We start from the raw sequence: 20,591 nt of genomic DNA, 5'->3' as shown, positions 1-20,591 counted from the left end.
CCCAGAGTACTGAAGGAGCTAGCAGATGTTACTGCAGGACCCTCTTGATCATCTACCAAAAGTCTTGGGAGTCAGGGACTGGAAGCTAGCCAATGTTATTCCAGTTTACAAAAAGGGTGTGAGAGAAGACAGGACCTGCTAGTCTAACCTCAGTTCCTGGAAAAATTATGGAGAAGATTATGCTGAGTGCTACTGAAAGGCATTTAAAGAATAATGCAATCATCAGGCACAGTCAACATGGGTTCACGAAGGGAAAGTCCTGTTTAACTAATTTGATATACTTCTACGATAACATCACCCACTTAGTGGATGAAGGGGAGGCGGTGGATATAGTTTTTCTGGATTTTAGTATGGTTTTTGATACTGTCCCTCACAGCACCCTTCTGGACAAGTTGTCCAGCTGTGGGATAAGCAGGTTCACAGTGCACTTGGTGAAGAACTGGCTGAAGGGCAGGACTCAGAGGGTTGTAGTGAATGGAGCTACATCTGGCTGGTGACTGGTTCCCCAGGGTTCAATTCTAAGGCCAGTCCTGTTCACTGTATTTATCAACAATCTGGATGCAGGAGTTGAATGCACCGTTATCAAGTTTGCTGATGATACTAAACTGGGAGGTGCTGTTGACTCTCTTGAGGGACAGAAGGCCTTGCAGAGATACCTAAGTCGATTGGAGCACTGGGCTATGATTAATGGGATGAAATTTAGCATGTTGAAATGCTGGATTCTGCACCTAGGATGGAATAATGCCAGGCACAAGTATAAACTGGGAGAGGAATGGCTGGAGAGCAGCCCTGCAGAAAGGAATCTGGGGGTGCTTGTCAACAGCAGGCTCAGTATGAGTCAGCAGCGTGCCCTGGCAGCCAAGAGGGCAAACCACATCCTGAGGTGCATCAACCGCATCCTGAGGTGCATCAAACACAGTATAATCAGCCAGTCAAAAGAGGGGATTATCCTGCTGTTCAGCCTTGGTGCAGCCTCACCTCAAGTACTGTGTGCAGTTCTGGGCCCCACAAATAAAGAAGGATGTTAAAGTACTTGAAAGCATACAAAGGACAGCAACAAAGCTGGAGGAAGGGCTGGAAGGCATATCCTATGAGGAGCAGTTAAGAACTTTGGGTTTGTCTAGTTTGTAGAAAAGAAGGCTGAGGGGTGACCTCATCGCTCTCTACAGCTTCCTGAGGAGGGGGATCGGAGAGGGAGGTGCTGAGCTCTCTCCCTGGTATCCAGTGATAGGATGTGTGGGATTGGTTCAAAGCTGCATCAGGGGAGGTTTAAACTGGAAATTAGGAAGCACTTCTTTACTGAGAGGGTGATCAAACACTGGAACAGCCTTCCTAGAGAGGTGGTCAACACCCTAAGCCTGTCAGCGTTTAAGAGGCATTCAGACAATGCCCTTAATAATATGCTTTAACTTTTGGTCAGCCCTGAAGTGGGCAGGCAGTGGGACTGGATGATCATTTTAAGTCCCTTTCAACTGGAATATTCCATTCTCTTCTGTTCGGTTTCACTCAAACCTCTTATGTGTAGCTTCTTGCAAAATGAAATGGAAAGAAATCCAGTTGCAACTCAGCTGTCTATATTGCCTTCTCACTGTTTTAAAGAGCTGCAGTGTTTAAAGCAGCAGGGACATGATTACACACTGATGTGGTAATGCTTGTCAGGAACCAGAGTTTGTTTGCAGAAGCTGTTCAAAAAGAAAAAAATATCAAGACCTTGGAGTCTAGATGTTAACACTGACAAGAAACATTATCTTAAGCCTGCACATGCTACAGGAACTGTTTTGGAGCAGTAATTGTAGCATATTCAGATCATATTTAGCCATTTTTTTCTTTATCAGCACTGTACTCGGCTACTATCTCTAGGAGCTGCCACCTCAGTCTTTATTCCTTACTCTGTAAACCTTGCATGCTTGTACATCACTTTCTCAAAAACGTATTAAAAATAACAACTGTCATTTTCCGCTATAAACCAGATGGGTGTATTAGACATTATGTTACATACCACCTACCAATATTATTGGTAGAAATAATCTAGATACAGTATGAAGAAACAATTCTCTTGAGAAAAAGCAGTAGTGGTTGTGGAAAGTTATGGATTATAAGATCCATTCACCTATGTTTCAGTAGAGGAGGCCCCAGGTTCAGCCTCGGTACCCAACCCTTTTGGCCCATTTGAATGTCTCAGGAAAAGTATTTATCTATGCATTTATGACCTGCTGAGAATGAAATGCCATGTTTCCATTCATAATTATCTTTTCATTTAAATAAAACCAGCAGATGAGGATCAAATAATAAACACCGTTTCTGTAACTTTTACGGTTTTTGCAGACATTTGCTGAATTTGCCAGGTATTTGTGTACGAGTTGCAGATTCCTCATATTTAAGGAGCTGATACAACTCTCAGATTGATGAAGCCAGCAGAAGGTGGTTCTAAAAAAAATACACTGAGAAAGCAGCAGTCCAGTCATCTGTTATGTTTGCACTAGCAGCAAAGTGTGACACAAAGCTTGCAGGGAGAGCAGTAACACAGCACAGGTCTGTAAAGGTATCCTGTCTACCCCATAGGAAATCAGGCACAAGAATATTTCAGTCTGGAATATTGAAGGGTTGATTTGAAAAGTCTCTGGCTACTCGCTGCACTACCTCACAGAAGAAGCAAGCACCAAGGAGTCAGTAGCACAGGCTAATAGCCACCAACTACGTGCCTTTGAGAATACTTTGCCCACAGTATGCTGAAAGCTGCGAAAAATCATTTAAGCAGCAAGCAGTAGGGATACTATAGCAGCAGAATAGCTGAGGCAGAAGGGGGGGGCGTCTCAAAGACTGTTTAGATGCCACATACAATTTCCTGCCATCCACAACAGTCTGGTGTGTGAGGGGATTTCTTGAAGGTCTGTGGGGTTTCCTTAAAAGCCTCCATTAGAAGGTGATACCTCCTTTAGTTTACGGGATAAAAAGCCATGTTCCTCTGCTGCTCTCATATCCCTTTGCTGGAATAATACAAAGGAAGCTCTGTGTGTTTTGCTATGCCTAGTTCTCCTGAAGCATAGACATATCTTTGCAACTGCTCTTCGCTTTCATCTCATCACATTTTCTATGGATTTATGCTAACGCGCAGTGCTTTATCCAGTAAAATAAACAGCAGTACTGAACAGTTTCCTTGCTCACCGTTCTATGCACTCCTTTACAACAGCAAAATTGCCATCACCAATCACCTTCCCCACTTTATACTTCTCAAGAATGGTAGATGACCCTGAGCACTTGTTTCCATTCACACCTGCAAAAAAGCAAGGTCAATAATGCAAACTGAAGAGAAGTGTCAGCAGCGTGTAATAAATCCCAAACTGGTTCCATAGATACAGAAGAGTCATAAATGCAAAACAAAACTTAAAATTAAGCTGTTTTCTTCACAGCTTATTCCCTTGTTTTATCTCAAACATAAGAAAGAACAAGATAAGACTAATCAGAGTTGTTTGACCTTTTAACACACAAACCAAATATTACTATGTTTTTGTGTGGACATATTCTAAAATTAATGAATGCAGTTAGAATTCCTTAGTCTAAATATTTTCTGAACTCAAAATCCTTTTTTTACAATATCTTTTTGCATATTCAAAGCAAAAATGCAAATAAGATTCATCTATCTACAATTCATCTACAATGCATGTAAAAGAGCAGAAGTTTTATCTGCTTAATTCCTTCAAATTCCCTTACCTCCTGCTGAAACAGCCAAAATGAAAATAAGTTTGATGGCTGCTTATTTCAGTATTTTTAAATTTAAAAATTGACTCTAAAAAAATAACATTGCTTTAAAGATATAAGGAATGAAAGGTTAAATTTAGCTAAGGTCAGCTGATGGGCTAGCATTTCTACCTGAAGCACAATGTGCTGTTTTGAGGAGGGCACCACTTTCAATCCAGCCACAAACACATTTCTGGTGATACTCTGCAGGTCATATTCAAAATCACTTTAATTCCTAATAGTGATTATTGAAGAGCAGGGTCCACTAATATGCTACCACTTGACAAAAAAAAGACCAAAATTTATCTCCTAGCTTTACTGCCTTGACGTAGAAAAATGCAATACCAATTTTCCCAATATAAGGTTGTTGACAAGGTATCAAACATCTCAGAACAAAAAATGATTTGGAGTCATCAGAAACCATCTAAAAGTACTAAACCAACTGTCACCTACAACAAAATTTTTGCAAGGATTGTGAGCAATTATTGGTGTCCTACCTTCGGGACTCTGGCAATGGACTGATTCAGGTACACCATTCACATTGGAAGAAGAACCACCATGTGGAGGGATCTGTGGAAGTACATAAGAACTTATTATTATGGTAAAGTAATCACAAGAAGCCGCCAGACAAAAAACTAGCAAAGTTTAAAAAAAAAAAACAAAATGTAAAAAACACCTATACAGAGTCAGTTTACTTTTCTACTCCCATTTTATTTTTATTCTTACTTTCTCACAGTTCATCATCATTATAATACATCACTGTCACTTGCACCAATTTAAGATTCAGCCAAATAGTTGAACAGATTTCAATAAACAGCAAAGAAAATCCCGTCAAGCTGCACCAAGTTTCACCTAAACACTATTGAGCCAGTGTTTGTGGAGACACGTTCCCTCCTCATTCTATACAACAAGATCGTTACAATACACTGCATACATTTTCACATTAGCCAGAGACAGCCATCTCCGGACAACTATTCAGTGGGCAGTGCAGCAAGCACATGCTCTCATGGTGTAGTCTAACACATCTCTTCATAGCTGCCACTGTCTGAGCTTTCCCTAACTGAACTCTGTCAATATATGCTCTCTTTAGATTAAGCACTGAAGCATGCTAGGAAGGTAATGTACAAATGCTTGCTTTCATGGCCCTACTAGTTTTTATTTAAATAAGAGAATTTTGGCATAGGTGGTCAGGTACAGCTATGGTAGTCAGATTTGTTTGGTAATCTAGTGGTCTATATTTTAGATTATTATGGATATGAGGATTTATGAAGTCTACAAACACTTCAAGTTAGACATCATGCATCCAGACATAGATCCAGTCTTAGTAACTGTGACACTGTGTAAGAAACAAGTATCTAAATGATTTTGAAGGATGAAAGCTGAAGAAAACTACTTTTTCTGCACTAACAACTTAACTGGTACTTGATCTGAATCTTCACAATTCTACTTAAAGTCATCCTGTCATACTGCCCAGGGACATACACAACAATTAATTTTTATTTTAAAAAGGGGTGGAGGCATAGGAATTAATGCAATAAATAGTAAAATATACTGGATGTGTTCTATGCACCACTGTTTTACAAGCTCTCCCATTCCAGATAAGAATAGGGATGCTCTATGACATTAAAATGCATTTTAGATCATTCCCCCTTCTCTAGGTAACATTTCTTTCTGTTCTGTGAAGTTCCATATCTTGTTTTCTTCATGGGCTATTATAGTAGTTCTCACCACTCACCACATAAAGGATTAAAATGCTTCTCTGACTTAAGCTCAGTGTCTGTTGAAATGGCTTTGCATGACACCAGAAATGCAAATGCAGCATTTTTCGTTTTAGCTGACATTGTCTGGCTACACTGCTGAATATTTTAAATCATTAGCACTATTGTCAATGAAAGAACTGAACTGACAGATAGGGATATTGTCTAAAGGCTCATGAAATGCTAATGAATGCTTAAGTTTCCAGTGGCAGCTAAGCTGCCAAATCAGCTAAAGGTACCGTAACTAGAAGCTGTACAACTTAATTTTGCAAAGCCTCTAAAACAATAACGTTTACTAGCATTTGGCATAGAAGTAGCAAACAGCAACCAGTCAGCTACTAACCTGCTCTTTGCTAATAACCTGAAACCAGGCTATGTTAATGCCACTGTCTTTCTGACTTATCTATTTATTTAACAAGGATCAGGAACAAGGACATTTGGGTTAAATGACATTTGTGCAGAATCATGAGTCAGCCTCTTAACCAGTCAGTCACATTTTCTTCAAGGATAAAGAAGAGAGAACAGAACAGATCACTGCAAAGTATTAGTCATCAGCAAGAAACATTTTCTATTTTGGGTTTTCAGTGAGTGACAATACATATCTAGCCCACGTTTCCAACTTCCTTTATCCTTGTGATCAGGTCAGAGCATGACTGGGCACATTCCTTTTTGCCCCACTATTTACAAGAAGGAAGCAAACAGCAACAGGAAAAAAGCTAAATGGAATATGAGAAGGAAAAAAAAAAAAATCTAATGCTGCAGTTGTGGTTGACGACCTAGATCAGAATCTGAAATGGCAGGTTTATCCTTAGCTCTGCCACTAATTTGCCTCATGCGCCTCGACATGAAGTTGAACTCTCTCTACAACAGAGGTTGCCTGTAATTTGGGTGCAGTAGGCCTGTGCCTCAGTTCCTCAGCAGCAAATCAGTCTAGTCTTTCCCTATTGTTTCAGAGCACAGTAGAAATAAATTCTTAAGATGTCTGTGAGGTGCTTGACTAGTCAGAAAAAGGTGGGGAGGAGGTAAGAATTGAAAATAAGTGACACAGAATAAAGTGATTTTTATTATTGAAGTAATTTTCTAATCATTTAACTATGCAGTGACATGTAATACTTAGACTATCTTGTACTGTTGGCATCCCAACAGCTACAGGTATTTTGAAGGTGAGGTAAAGATTTTGGATGCGCAAGTACCCTTGACTGGTTCACGAGCCATTCCTGAAGTAGCAAAGAGAAGAGAAAAGGATGCGTGTTGCTTTGATACTACACTAGGAACATGGATGGCATCTACAGTCATACCGCTGATTAGGTTTTGCAACAATTCCTCCTCCTGTATTCTAGTCAACACAGCACTACTGCTCTCTTCTGATACTGTTCCCCTTACACATGGTAAATTCAGAGTGCACAGGACTTAAATCCACCCTCTCACATACGCATGCAAGCCCTAGAAAAACTCAGACCTGGGGCAGAATTTGTTTTTAAAAGCTCACAGAGTAATTTAGAGCAGCAATGGCTATCCAACCCTTTGAACAGAACAAACGCTTCAGAATGTGGATGCTACCGGCCAAGAACATCTTATGCCAACAGTCATTCCTGTTGCATTTAAACATAATTATTATTGCTCTTACTTCCCTCAAGTTGTCTCCCCACAGGTAATTCGTGTTTCAACAGCACATCCAGAGCCAAATGCACAATACAACACAGTTGTTAGAGATACTGAGAATATCTTGGTGAACACACAGTTCTCAAAACTAGTTGCATGCAATTTTACAGATTAATTAAAGATGCTGTAAAAAGTTACAAAAGGTACTGTGCTGAAAAAAATCCCACCCAACTGTTTTGTTTTCTTCATATGCTGAACTATTTTCTGTGGAGTAACCATTTTTCCAGGTTCACAAAAATTACTAAACACATTCCTCTATATTTTATATTATTTTACAGAGACTGACTGTGACTTAAATCACTAGGTTTATCAACATGTTGTGTTTTTTTGAGAAACACTCACATTAGATCTGTCATATCCGTAAGCTTAACACACCTACTTTAGTACCCAACATGCTTATTACACCTCGACATAACAACTAAGGAACAGGTATTTAGCATTTACTAATTTTATCCCTACTAATATCCAACCCATTAAAAACTCTACTTTATACTTTGTACTGTAGCTTTTTTTGTTTGGTTGGTTGTTTTTGTTGGTTTTTTTTTGGTTTTGGGTTTGTTTTTTTTTTCCCCACTATCTGAAGTATCCAATGTATAATGTGTCAGACAGCTGCATCCTGCCTGATACTGCATATCAGGTTTTCTACACCTAAGTTAATGACAAGAAATTGAAAGAAAAAAAAAACCAGAAAACATAAAAGCCTTTAAACCAGAGTCTAAGAGCACCACCTGAAATTGCTATGCAAATGTCAGGTGATATATAAATAGCAGGGATGGACTGGCCCAAGATTCCCTTAAACCTGGGTCAGAGCGTAAGTGATTTGGGAAAGAAAAAGCTGCAGCTTGACAGTTGTTTTAATCAAGCTACCTCTACTGGTCCAGCAGGAAAGATTTTTAATAAATCTTTTGAATCAAAATGCTATCATATACCTGGAAAAAAGTAAACATAGTGTTTATATTTAAAATAGAAATGTGCAGGGACATAAGAAAGTAATCCCAGATAACTACACATCTGGTGGGATTTTATTTTTCATCTCATGACAGCGTGAGGAAGGATCCGCAGATATAAATCCATATTTTCTCTTGACATAGAATGGTACCTTAGCTGACAAACCTTTGCACTCAGGATTAGATTAATTGCCCATGACATGAATGTTTGTGGAAACGTCTGGGGCCTTATTCATATAGATGGAAATACCTAACTTCTTGGCAGCTATATGGGATAGTGCCTTCTAGAGCACCCATCTAAAGGTTTCCTGTGTCTGTCCCTCTTGCTGTCTGGATAGAAATGAAAGACTTTTGCCATCAGATTGCTAGGCATACAAAGGTCCTGCGTACATTGTCCTGCATGCACACGCACAAGTGCTTCTTTGACTTCAGTCAGACCTCCTATGGTTGCTCAGCATCTTCATAGTATATCTAAGATGCACTAAATGTGCTGCCCTTGACCTCCAGCACATTCATAATGTGCTGAAGATACTCTGAACTGTATGGTACGTATGTACGCACACCCACACCCTTCTGGCCTGGAAAATTCCAGACAGAAATATGGGACCTCCACACAAACATTATTGTTACTATATTGATCCTGTAATATCTTCAAAGTGCATCTAGCTAAACTTAGAAAAAGACTGTCTAATATTGTTAACTTTTCCTTGAGTTCTGATCTGGCATTGCTGTGGTAATCTTTAATCTGATGGCTGAGAATGTGAATTCTCATACCTTCAGAAAACTCCTTGATAGTCTCAAAGAAGCTTTCACTGTCTTTACGAAAACATCCACATTGGTGGCGAATCTAACTGTAGACTATGAGTTTTTAGTGAAATTGTGAATTAACCGTTTGCAGAAGTATTCTCTGCAATCTGGGGACAGTTTTATAGTGTCACTGTAATTCATCCTGAAAGGCTGCAGTAAGAAAGGGACAAATGATATTCCAAACATAAATGAAATGTTATTTATGTAATCAGTATTTCCAATGAGATGCTGTTGGTATTTATTATTATAATGCTTAATAGTAACATAATCTGTAAGACAGAAACTTCATATTTTTTAAGCAATACTTAAACACTGCTAGTAACCCAAATATGCTGAGAAGCTACTTGTAACAATACAACAGCCAATTAAAATGTAGTGATTTTGCTATCGTTAATTTGAGCGTACATGGTATGGAAAAGATATAATGTCATGCATTTTGTTGCAGTGCTCTGGAAACAGTCAAGAACAACATCAAGATTTACGCTTTTGCTAAAGAGATTTTGAGTTGCATCACATTATGTAAAGCATTTTGCAAACTGATGACAAGGGTGAATGGACTCTACACCTCAGTTTCCCTACCAGCACAAATTAGCCAAGTCTATTTATCCACTATATGAACATGATGCTGAATTGTAAATTCAACAAAGGCTGCAGTTAAAGAATTCCTCTAAGAACTGCTGTTGAACCTGGGTCACTAGGTTGGATAATTGCATGTATTCTTAACGTGTAGCTCCTAACAGAAGCACATGTGTACAAAAGTAAAGAAATTAAAACCTTGATGAAGATAGGCACTAATCCTTCAAATCTCTTAAGCACGTGTTTAACTTTAAGTACATTAACATCCTCATTGAAGTAAAGGGACTACTTAATAGCTTAAAGTTAAGCAAGTACTTAAGTTATTTGTTGGATCAGGTTTTAATGCCCTTTCACTTTGGTTATTTGGTCAATCAATCGAAAAAGTATTACTGAGACAAATTCAAACACAATGCTGTTTAACATAATTGGGATTCTAAGAAAGGCCTCAACTGTAAAGCTTCTTTATTTGTACAATTTTATTTTCTTTTTAAAAAGATGACCAGATTTTGTGATACTTTATTTCAAGAGGGGAAAATAAAACACATCCAAGTAAGCATAAGGAAGTTATGACACCACTTTCCAAAATCTCATCTTTAATCTAGTCTCTGGATGATTTTTATGGTACAAAGTGTGCATAGAAACAGACGTACTGGAAGACCTAAGAGTCAAAGTATCCCTAACAGGATTGCATATCTAGGGATCTATAAATGCACACTTAGAACCAAAGAAAAAGGTTAAACTTTTCAATTGTCACCTGCCTACAGAACAGCAAAAGGACTCCTCTCAGTCTGTTGTCCTGTGCCACCTAATGCACTATTCCCATTACTTCTTAATCAATGCATTAGTTTTAATCTCTATGGAAGTTAATAGAAAAGAAAGCACATTTTTTCAAAAAGGAATATTGCACAGAGTAGTCATCTACTTCATGCCTGTATTTGTTAACTTTTACATCTAAATCTTTACCTTGAAACAAATCCTTTGCAAAGCGAAATGCTTAGTTTCGGGCTACAACTGCGATGTTAAAAATAAACAGCTTTAATAAGAATACATAGTAGCATGTAACTTGGTGCATGGTATCCATATTTGACACTTACAGAAACAAAGGCATTTATTTGGGGTTGTGGGAAAATTCTGTAGTGTTTACTATTCTTAAGCCATTGCATAAATTCCTTACTTCAATATAATCTTAGGCTCTAGTACAGTTTTTTAAAAACAATTCTACAAGATTGGGATGCTGGACAGCAAACTGGCTTACTGTCTGTTCTAAACAATTACTAGCACAAGGGCACACTGGTTGGAAGAGCTAAGAAAACAGAAGGAAAACCCTTCTCTTTAAAGATAAGCTGTCCACAAGGACTGTTTATTACAAGGGGTTTTCTGTGCCTAAGTGTACCACTTTTGCTTATGAAGTGTTGTGAAGCAGAAGGAATCCTTGGAGAATGAAGAGACTTCACTTTTCCTTTAAAGTGGCATTCGGAGAGTATGATGTAAAACTCAATGTCTGAGACTCAGAAAAAATTCCTGTTGCAGCCAGCACCTTTTGCAAGTTTACTGCCTTGATGACTAGCGTTATCACTTAAGCTCTACGTTGATCATCAAATTTTAAAAAGCTAAGCCAGGTTCTAATCTCTAGTCAAATATTTTATTTTGCTTTCCAAACAATGCAGTTTTTAAAGTACAGTTCATGTGCAGCTGCTCCGATGGTCTGCTCTTTACAGGAAACAGAAACATCAATCCTGATTTGTTCCCTTTTCCTGCTGCTCCTATAAAACCATTATTAAGTGCTCCTGTTTGATGCTCTACAAAAATAAACTCACATGATTTCTACACAACCAATCAGTCAAAATATTGCATTTCCAAAGCCAGAAACCTGAGAAATATGCTTTATTCTTTCACTGTCTGCCATGGTATTTATATCTACATTTTCATTTAGCTGTAGTCACGGCACCTTCTTTATACAAGTGCAGGAAGCCAGACTTACTTGTCTGCAGTGATGCAGCCTTAGCAACAAGGAATTATTTAACAAGGAAAACCAGTAGTATCAAAATAACAAAACTGGTCCCTGCTTTCCCTCATCAGACTGGCGAAGATCAATCTAACAAAAATAATAATGGGTTTCTTAAAAGAATCTGGTTTTGCATAAGCCCATGCCTCCCTGTTGCTGATTTTATGTTGATACTTTACCAAAAGAGTCATTACTACTAGAACATAATCAAGAAACAAAGGTCACTGCACAGTGCACTCAATCCTTTTGGAATTTATCCTGAGATTCACCAGATAACTTTCCCTATCTTCAGTCTCAGGAGCACAGCTGGGATCCTCCCACCAAACAAGTGCATCCAAATGGGATAAAACAAGAGGTACTCACTAACTTCAGTAAAAGGTCAGGTCCGAGATGATTAATTTGTTTTTTCTGTTTTCTTGGTCATATAGGGATGAAATATTTGACACGAAAGTCCATTAGCATCTAGCATCAATTAAATTCCAAAATGAGAAAGTACAACAGCCTTGTTCAGTGGAATTGACAATGAAGGGGAAAAAGGACATGTCTGCTTTACTGAAAACTGCTTGTTACTATCAGAATTATCTCTTATCTTAATGGAGCTTTAATCGGCTAAAAGCAGACAGGACAGCATAGGAAAAAAAAAAAACCCAAACCAAATTATATAGTTTCTAAACTTGTAATTTCATTAAAGAAAGACAAAAGACCATTTATTAAATACAGTGCAGACCAGCTGAGAGCCTCAAGTCCAATGATTCTGGTGTCCTCTACTCTAAGTTCTATAGCAGAGCTGTCTGGACAAATTTTAAGCACACAGTTCTGATTTTCAATGTCAGAACTCTTACTGGTCTTGAAAAATGCATTATAGAGGAAAGACCAATCTATGTTGCTTTGGACAAATTGAAGCTATGGGATGGTACAGCTCAATGACATAAAGGCAGAGATCAATACTAAATTGCCTCAATGAACGAAACAACTAAAAATATATTAGAATTAAACAAATAAATAAATATCTTCTCTCAGAGTTATCACAGAAGCTTGGCAGAAACCAGTGCCATACTCCTTGCAAAACAGACAAAGCCTTGGTAACAATTAGCATGTCAAAACCCAAACCTAAATACTATTCAAATCACGTCCTTTAGCCAGTCTCTTAATTGAGAAAACAGTGTTCCACAGAATTATGCAGCCTCTTCACCACTGTTGTGTTCACCAATGGGAGCTATTACTTGATCAGAATAATCAGTGCGAACCATCCAGTGTGCTTCCAGCAAGGATGCAACTGATGATTTCATAAGAAAATTCTCCTTGAAAGGACAGCTGCACAAATGCAGCAGTAAGATGCTCAGCTGTGCTCCAGACTGTTTTTTTTTGTTATTTTACCGAGCGAAGGCACAGAGCCACCTCTAAGAACTGTAAATGCTACGAATTTTTAAGTGGGAGAGGAGGAGAATTCTCTTGGTGCAACACAGAGAAAAATCTGCCAGGCATGAGGCTGCTCCCAAAGGAACCCCTCATATGCTTTCAGGCAGGAGACTGCATTAAGGGGTGAATTTGTGTGCCACAGATGAGGAAGTATGCTTCAGATAAAATTTCGGGCAATGCTAAGAGACTATAAAGTATCCAGAAGAAGATACTATATTTATATAGGCTGAGGGGATATACATTACTTGGGGGGTTTCTGCAGTCCACAAAACAATGGAAAATCTGGAAGGCAAATTGGCATTTTCAAGCCACCACCACCCTCCACCTTTCCTAAGGTGAGAGTTCCATCCTGTCAACCAAAGGCAAAATACAAAAATCTTACTTCAGATCTCTTCTCCACTTCAACTGAAAAATCATAATAGCAAGGCTAGCCTATAGAACTATAACTCTTTCTTTTTTCCTTTTTATTTTTTTCTTCTTCAGCTTTGCTGTAATACTTAATTCAGTGAATAATGGAATTTAGTGTTTTTAATGGTTCTTGTACTTACCTTTAGTCCACGAAAGCTGCCTGGGCTTGTTGGTGAAGAGCTGGAGGACTTTGTAGATTTTGGGGTGGATAATTGACTGCTTGGGGTTCCATTAACTGGCCAAAGCAATAAAAGCAAACAGATGAAAGAAGAGATGAATGAAAGTCAAAAACCCTAACCTGCTTTTAAACATAACCTCTCTGACAAGTTATGACTCAAATCTGCATACAAAGACCAAAACAGACTCCTCAGCATTTAGGAATAAATTATACGCTTGCATGCCACACAACTGTGCCCCCAAAACTCATGTGGCTGGATATGGGATCAAGACGACACACAAACAATGCATTGTCATTCTAGAGATTAAAAAGGCCTATTCTGTCCTTTGCCAGTGCAAGAGCTTTGGGTAAATAGCAGCCACAGCCTTTAAAAATTGTATCTTTTATTGTGATATCGCATAATAAGATCAGGAGAAAGTGTTCATAAAGACATTTGACCCTCCATCTCTCCCTTTTGGATCAACACCTTATTTCTAGCTAGAATGTTTCACAGAACACAAGTAGTTTTGTTTGGGTGGTTTTTTTTTCAGGAAAAAAAACCCGAACAAACAAGAAGTATGGGCTATTTGTATGATAAAGAACTTAAGTAGTAGTTCAGAAAAATATTGATTTAGGGGAAAAAAGCCCCAACAAGGTAAAGGCCAGTTGGTTATTTCTGAACTTCCAAGAAGCTTAAGTGTCTGTGAAAACATACAATATCCTCCCTATTGATTTTGAGTCCAGTCATTTTAAGTCCAGTTTTCCAGAGAGGCCTGATCTGTTATACCTCTGGTGATTTGAATATAATTGTCCTGGTATCAGCTGGGGTAGAGTTAATTTTTTTCCTAGTAGCTGGTATGGGGCTGTGTTTTGGATTTAGTGTGAGCATGATGTTGATAACACGCTGATGTTTTAGTTGCGGCTAAGTAGTGCTTACACTAGTCAAGGACTTTTCAGCTCCCCATGCTCTGCTGGGTGCAGAAGAAGCTGGGAGGGGACACGGCTGGGACAGCTGACCCCAGGGATGTTCCATGCCATATGACATCATGCTCAGCATAGAGAGCTGTGGGAGTTGGCTGGGGCGGGACTGCTGCTCAGGAACAGGCTGGGCATTGGTCAATGGGTGGTGAGCAACTGCATGGTACATCACTTATTTTGTATTTTGTTTTATAGTTATAATTTTCCCTTCCTTTTCTGTCCTATTAAGCTGTCTTTACCTCAACCCACTAACTCTACTTCCACCGCCCGCCCCCAGTTCTCTCCCCCATCCCACGGGGGCAGATGGGTGAGCGAATGGCTGTGTGGTGTTTTTCTGCCTGCCGGGTTAAACCACAACAACAACTTAGGTCAGTCCCTGTACTTTTCTGAAAAAAAAAAAATTAAAAAATTTAAAAAACTGATTAATTTCATTATGCAGACAGAATAGTGCACTGATCATCATACACAAATATGATGCAACGTTGTATGATGTGACATTACTTCCACTCTCACTGAACCTCATTTTTCCTGGGAAAGGAAAATACTAGGCAGAAATTTAAGAGCTAAAAAGGTTTCATAGCTGATTCATGGTGAAGAATTATTTTTTCAGAAAGAAAAAAAACAACCCTGGCAAATAGAAACTTAGCTTCAAAGTAAATAACAGTTACACCTGCACATATCCTTTACGCATTCAGAGGTCTGTCATGGGTTATGCTTAACTTCTTAACCAGTGTTATTGGATATATTTTACAAGTGTCTATTAACCTAGTACCCTAATATTCTCTGAGTGTTGAAGATGCATTCCAAGTAGGAACAGTGGGCCAATCTGGCTGTGCTGCAACTTCCACAAACCCCCCCCTTTTTTTCTTCCTTCACAAAAATCTCTGATGTGTGATGTTAAGATACAACTCATGAGCATTTACCTACAGAATAAGTCTATCCTGAAGTCCGATAACCTGGATTTACATTCCCAGATCTGTTACAGGACTAATATCTTAGTTTTTTCTACTAAAAGTATTCAGTATGTTTAGGATATTTTTGTCTTGACGTTAACAAGGGTTTCTTGTAAGAACAACAGGCAAATTATTTAAGAGGTTTTTTAAGAAGCTAAAAGTATTTAGGAGTATATGTCCCTCCTGCAGATTTCTTTTCATCACTTTTAGATAGCCTTCTTGACACCCAGCATATCAGTACACCCTTGTTTTATAGAGAATTTGCAAGTATGACAATGAAAAGTGCTAGTGATTGCTATCTTACCATTTTCTGCTTCTTGCACACACGATTTGCTCTAGCCATTAGAAAAAATACTCAGCTGTAAAGTTCATGACCAAAAATGAGATACTTCAGTAGAACAATTTGCTTCCAAATGACCAACTATTACTACAGGAGGAAAAAATTTTTGTTTATTCAGAAATTCTTTTTACACAGCTCACAGAAATGTCACTATTCCCTGAACATAACCATTCACACACTATAAGACATCCTTACCTGTCTCTAAGTCACTACCATCCTTTTAAGTATTGACAGAACTACTAAATTGTGCCTGTGAAATTGGCTGGTTAACATAATCTTCTTCCATCTAATAACTGTTTACAGAAGAACATTCCAGCCTACACTGACAGTACTAGCTCTTTGCTAGTATCTTAGATATGCTTGGTGGACAAGGGTGGTGTTCTGAGCCAGGGGTGTGACTAGATTATGTGCAGAGGTCCCTTCCAGCTTTTGCCCTTCTATAATTCTACAACACACAGCACATTCTGCTGAGGATCCTGTTTAAAAGAGCTGTCTCTATCTACAGGTGAGCAGTGCTTACACAGAGTCAAGGCCTTTTCTGCTCCTCACACCACCCTGCCAGTGAGCAGGCTGGGGGTGCATTAGAAGTTGGGAGGGGACACGGCTGGGACAGCTGACCCCAACTGACCCAAGGGATATTAGATATCCCATACCATATGACGTCATGCTCAGCAATAAAGCTAGGGGCAAGGTTGGTGGGAAGGCCACCACTCAGGAACTGGCTGGGCATTGGTCGGTTGGTGGTGAGCAATTGTTTTCATTTGCATCAGTTGTCTGTCTTGGGTTTTATTTCTCTCTCTCTGTTATTTTCCTTTTAATTACAATGTATTATTATTTTATTTTACTTCAATTCTTAAACTCTTTTTAACTCAACCCACAAGTTTTCTCATTTCAACCTCTCTAATTCTCTCCCCCATCCTGCTGGCAGGGGCAGTGAGCAAGCAGCTGCGTGGGGCTTAGTTGCCAGCTGGGGTTAAACCTTCCCACTGCTATTTCAGACAGTAGTTTTTTGGGGGTTTGGGTTCGTTGTTTTTTTTTTTTTTTAACTCAGAAAACACACAAGCAATGGGTATTCATGTTTGGCACAAACTTGTCCACTGCTATCGATTTGCTGATTATTTCATGTATACGCAAAACTTACCTTTCTAAGAATTTTCTAAGTATAATGTTTTTTGGTGTTTGTTTTGACATGCATAGCAGCCTGAATATACAGGGAAAAAAATTCTTCTCTGTCGTTCTTTAACTAGTACATATGAGGCTACAATTCTTTAGCATATTGGAATGTTGAAAACTGGAAAACCTATGAATACCTTTTAAATCGTTAACTTCTAGTATGGTCCAAAGTGTCAATTTATTTGCTGATCAAAATGCATGTTACTTGTTTTAGAGATACTTTCACTTTGAACTGGAGGCTCAAAGAGGTTTCTTGGTGTTTTAGAACTTAGGCTGAAATAACACAAGAAAACAAAGGTAAAAAACTGCAAATAAAATGAAAACTATGACACGTGCTTTTGCACTGCTTTTTCCAGCAACTCTTACCTGTCTTTTTGCGCTGGCTGAAATTTTCTATTATAGTATGCTTTAGAATACACATACAAATGTACTGCTCCTCAGAATGCTCCTGTACCTGTAGTCAAATTATACCTTAGCAAACTTAACTTTGACACCATTATCAGATGTCCAACAACTATAAAGCATCCTTTATATTATCTCACTCAAACTATCTACTTCAACAAAAACCCTACACCCACTATGTCTCTCATTCACTGAAGGCAAAATGTGTGTGTCAAGCTTAAAAATATTCACAAATACGGCAAAAATAATACAGGTAAATGAAGAGGGAGGAGACACGCTAGTGATATACAGCCATAATAGTAATGGCTCACCTGGGGATTTTGCTGAAGAATAAGCACTGGAGTAGTGGCCACCCCTCTTTACTGTACTCATATATTTGACACAAAGGAAAAAGACAGTAAGGAAAGAAGTTATTAAACAGCTCTGAACATGCATGAAAGGAAGAAGGGTAAATAAATATAAGTAAAGACTACATGAGAAAAATGGCAAGTAAATAGAAGGATAAATACCAGACACTTTGGATAAATCTTTCAAATTAACCTAACCAGAGTAGAAATAAGTAAGGAAATGACGGCACTGTTTCTAAGTACTTTGCATAAAATTCACTGTTGCTAGATATCCTATGCGATCTCATTGGAGTTAACATGATTGCGGGAAATGCAGATCAGTTGTGAAACTTGCCCTTCGTGCTACATTTTTCTTTGTAGTTACTGCGATCTGTCTTTGAAGCTTTTAAATTAAATATTCAACCTTTATAAAGAGATGATAAGTATTCCATTTTGAAAGAAGCCAAAGACATAAAATTACTTTAACCAGCATCAATTAAGCAAAATAAATATTGATATGGAAATGACAATATGGACCATGTTGCAGTTCTGAATACACGCACAGGAGTTCACATGTATAGTTACATTCAAAACACAGCATCACATATTTACATATTCTATGGTTTGATTTCACAGCTACTTCTCCAGGTCTGAGGAAAAAAAATATTTTTTATTGTATTTAGAAATTAAATGCAGAGGTAAAAAAGAGAAAAACCCAAGTTTCTCCCTTCTATTATTTGCATAAGAGACTCAGTGGTTGGAACATATGGCGTTCAGTCAAACTGCTGGCAAAAACACAATGTGAACCTTTCTTTGGAATTACAGGAAGCACAAGAAAAAGAAAAAATGTCTCTGTTAATGGGCAATAACATTCCAGAACATCTCCTAAAATTACTTGAAAATGCAAAATCCAGTATTTCCGACAATCTAAGGCTTATATAGAAGAAATCTTTCAAATTCAAAACCCTTAAGGGTATACTCTAGTTCAATGAACATGAATTTAACCATATAACCATTCTAGAGTTAATAGTCTTCAAGAAAATCAAGTTGCATGCCAAAACCATATCCCAAGTGTACATAAACTGAAACTTTTTGTGTGTGTTAATTAAAAAAATAGAAGCCACATTTCTTATCAGGATTCAAAAATAAATGCAATTTTTATTATATAGCAGTATTAAATCTATGACACAAACTGAAAAAATGTTTTTTCCCCGCAGGAAGTAAAGCATGGCACTTGTATTGTAGACAGAGCCAACAGTTTTTTCAACCCATTAATCAAATTCTACCTTTCATGTATTCTACGTGTTCAGCTCTTTCCTAGAAGTAGTACCTGAGGCAGGTGATTTGCTTCGACGTGAAGGTCCTGGACTTTTAGACCCAGTATGCCTCATGCCAGATGATCGTGAGTAAGAGGACTTCATAACACGGCATTCTACAAAGCAAGCAGATAGTGTCTTGACAACAGTTCAATATACAGGCTTCCTCTAATCACTACTGTTGCTGCTTATTATCCAGAAAATGAACATCAGTGTTTTCTAAACATGCTTGCCCAACTAAATGAAACAGATTTATAAGAGCATCTCACAACTTTGACCTACATACCATCAAGCATATTTGAGCTACTCAAACGCTGTATGTAACATTCTGCATGTATTATTTCTTCATGTCTTGAAACTGGATTATTACTATAATTCAAGTTTGTACCTATGCACAGCTGAAAGAGTAAAGAAGTCAGCTGATGCCAAGGTTCTGATAATTCAGTAAATCCTGCACACTGCAATGGCAGCTTCTATAGGGCAACTGCACAGCATGCCCCACTTACCTTCTTTTGCAAGAAACTGATATTGTGACCGATTTTTAAAGAGGTGAAACAGCCTATTGTTTCCAAAAGGCTGAGTCAATAGATTACTGCCATTTACCATCAGCAATATGTCATTAAATAAAGGACAACCTAAATGGGATAGGAATCAATAGGCATACATGCATTGACATTTTGGAAACATTTTAATTCCTACAGTTAGCATCCACTGAAAATCACTCCCAATGGAATCATATAAATTTCCCTCCTAATTTTGTCCCTGTTATTCATCACTAGGATGTCAATGCCATCATTATGATGCCATGTCACCATCAAAAATAGTAAGTAGAGCTGTGTACTGTGCCAGTCAAGTCATGTTCCACTCTGTACCTAACCTGCTTTTCTCCATTAAGACCTCCAGAGTTATTAGAGAAAGCAGGGACTGCTAGAGCTGAAGAGACAAAGGGAGAAAAAAAACCTCCGTCACTGGGATCTCCGAAAGGAAATGAGCCGAATTAGTCTGTGCATGGTGTAATAGGAAAAGCAAACTTACAGCCTTAAAATCCACAAAGGAAATGATGATTTTGCCCAGCCTGGGATTTGCAGTGTGAGTTAATACAGCCATGCTCTTCCACTCCCGTATAAGAATAAAATCACGTCTTAGCTAGTCTAAAACTATGTTAAAAAAATACCCCTCTTGCCACCTCCACACTAGCTGAAAAAATCAGGCAGTTCTGGAAAAGTAGCATGCTGGCAACAACAATAGAATGGAAGCCAGCTAAATCCTCCATCCATCCAAATGTACAAAGCAGTGGTTAGATATATAACTTCCTGATGTAACTGAAGATTTTGTAATGAAATTAATGGCATTTGTAAAAATTAGAAAAAACAGCAGGTGCTTTTGTTTGCAGTTACCTGAGAGCAAGGCAAACCCCACCCCTCCCCCCGCCCCCCCTTCACAACCTGAAGCTCTCCTCAAATAATCCGATGATTCTTACCAGGGCAAGTTTTCTTTACTACATATTAATTTTTTCATAAACGAAAATCAGGGTGATTCTACAGCTGAACCAATACAGACAGGAAAAACATGTCTAGTAGGGCCTGTTGTGATAGGACAAGGGGTAGCTGTTTTAAACTAAAAAAGG

General features: G+C 38.3%; 1 protein-coding gene across 8 annotated transcripts in view; it reads right to left on the bottom strand.

Moving 5' to 3' along the window:
- DCLK2 (doublecortin like kinase 2) overlaps window positions 1–20,591 on the bottom strand; it is a 93,137-nt gene that overhangs the window by 23,712 nt on the left and 48,834 nt on the right. For 6 of the 8 annotated variants that reach the window (XR_010372760.1, XR_010372758.1, XR_010372759.1 and 3 more), the window contains exons 4-8: window positions 18,979–19,080; window positions 17,634–17,684; window positions 13,460–13,554; window positions 4,236–4,308; window positions 3,166–3,274 (exon numbers count right to left, since the gene is read on the bottom strand). Coding sequence is in view for 4 of the 8 variants with exons in the window: in XM_064450313.1 (XP_064306383.1) it covers window positions 3,166–3,274; window positions 4,236–4,308; window positions 13,460–13,554; window positions 17,634–17,684; window positions 18,979–19,080 (430 nt within the window). In the remaining 4 variants the exon portion in view is untranslated. The remainder of the gene's footprint in view (window positions 1–3,165; window positions 3,275–4,235; window positions 4,309–13,459; window positions 13,555–17,633; window positions 17,685–18,978; window positions 19,081–20,591) is intronic. The other 2 variants (XR_010372761.1, XM_064450314.1) reach the window with 1 other exon arrangement.

This window comes from Phalacrocorax carbo, chromosome 4 (assembly GCF_963921805.1).
Source record: "Phalacrocorax carbo chromosome 4, bPhaCar2.1, whole genome shotgun sequence".
NCBI classification, from domain to species: Eukaryota; Metazoa; Chordata; class Aves; order Suliformes; family Phalacrocoracidae; genus Phalacrocorax; species Phalacrocorax carbo.
This window is presented reverse-complemented; position numbering and strand designations above follow the sequence as displayed.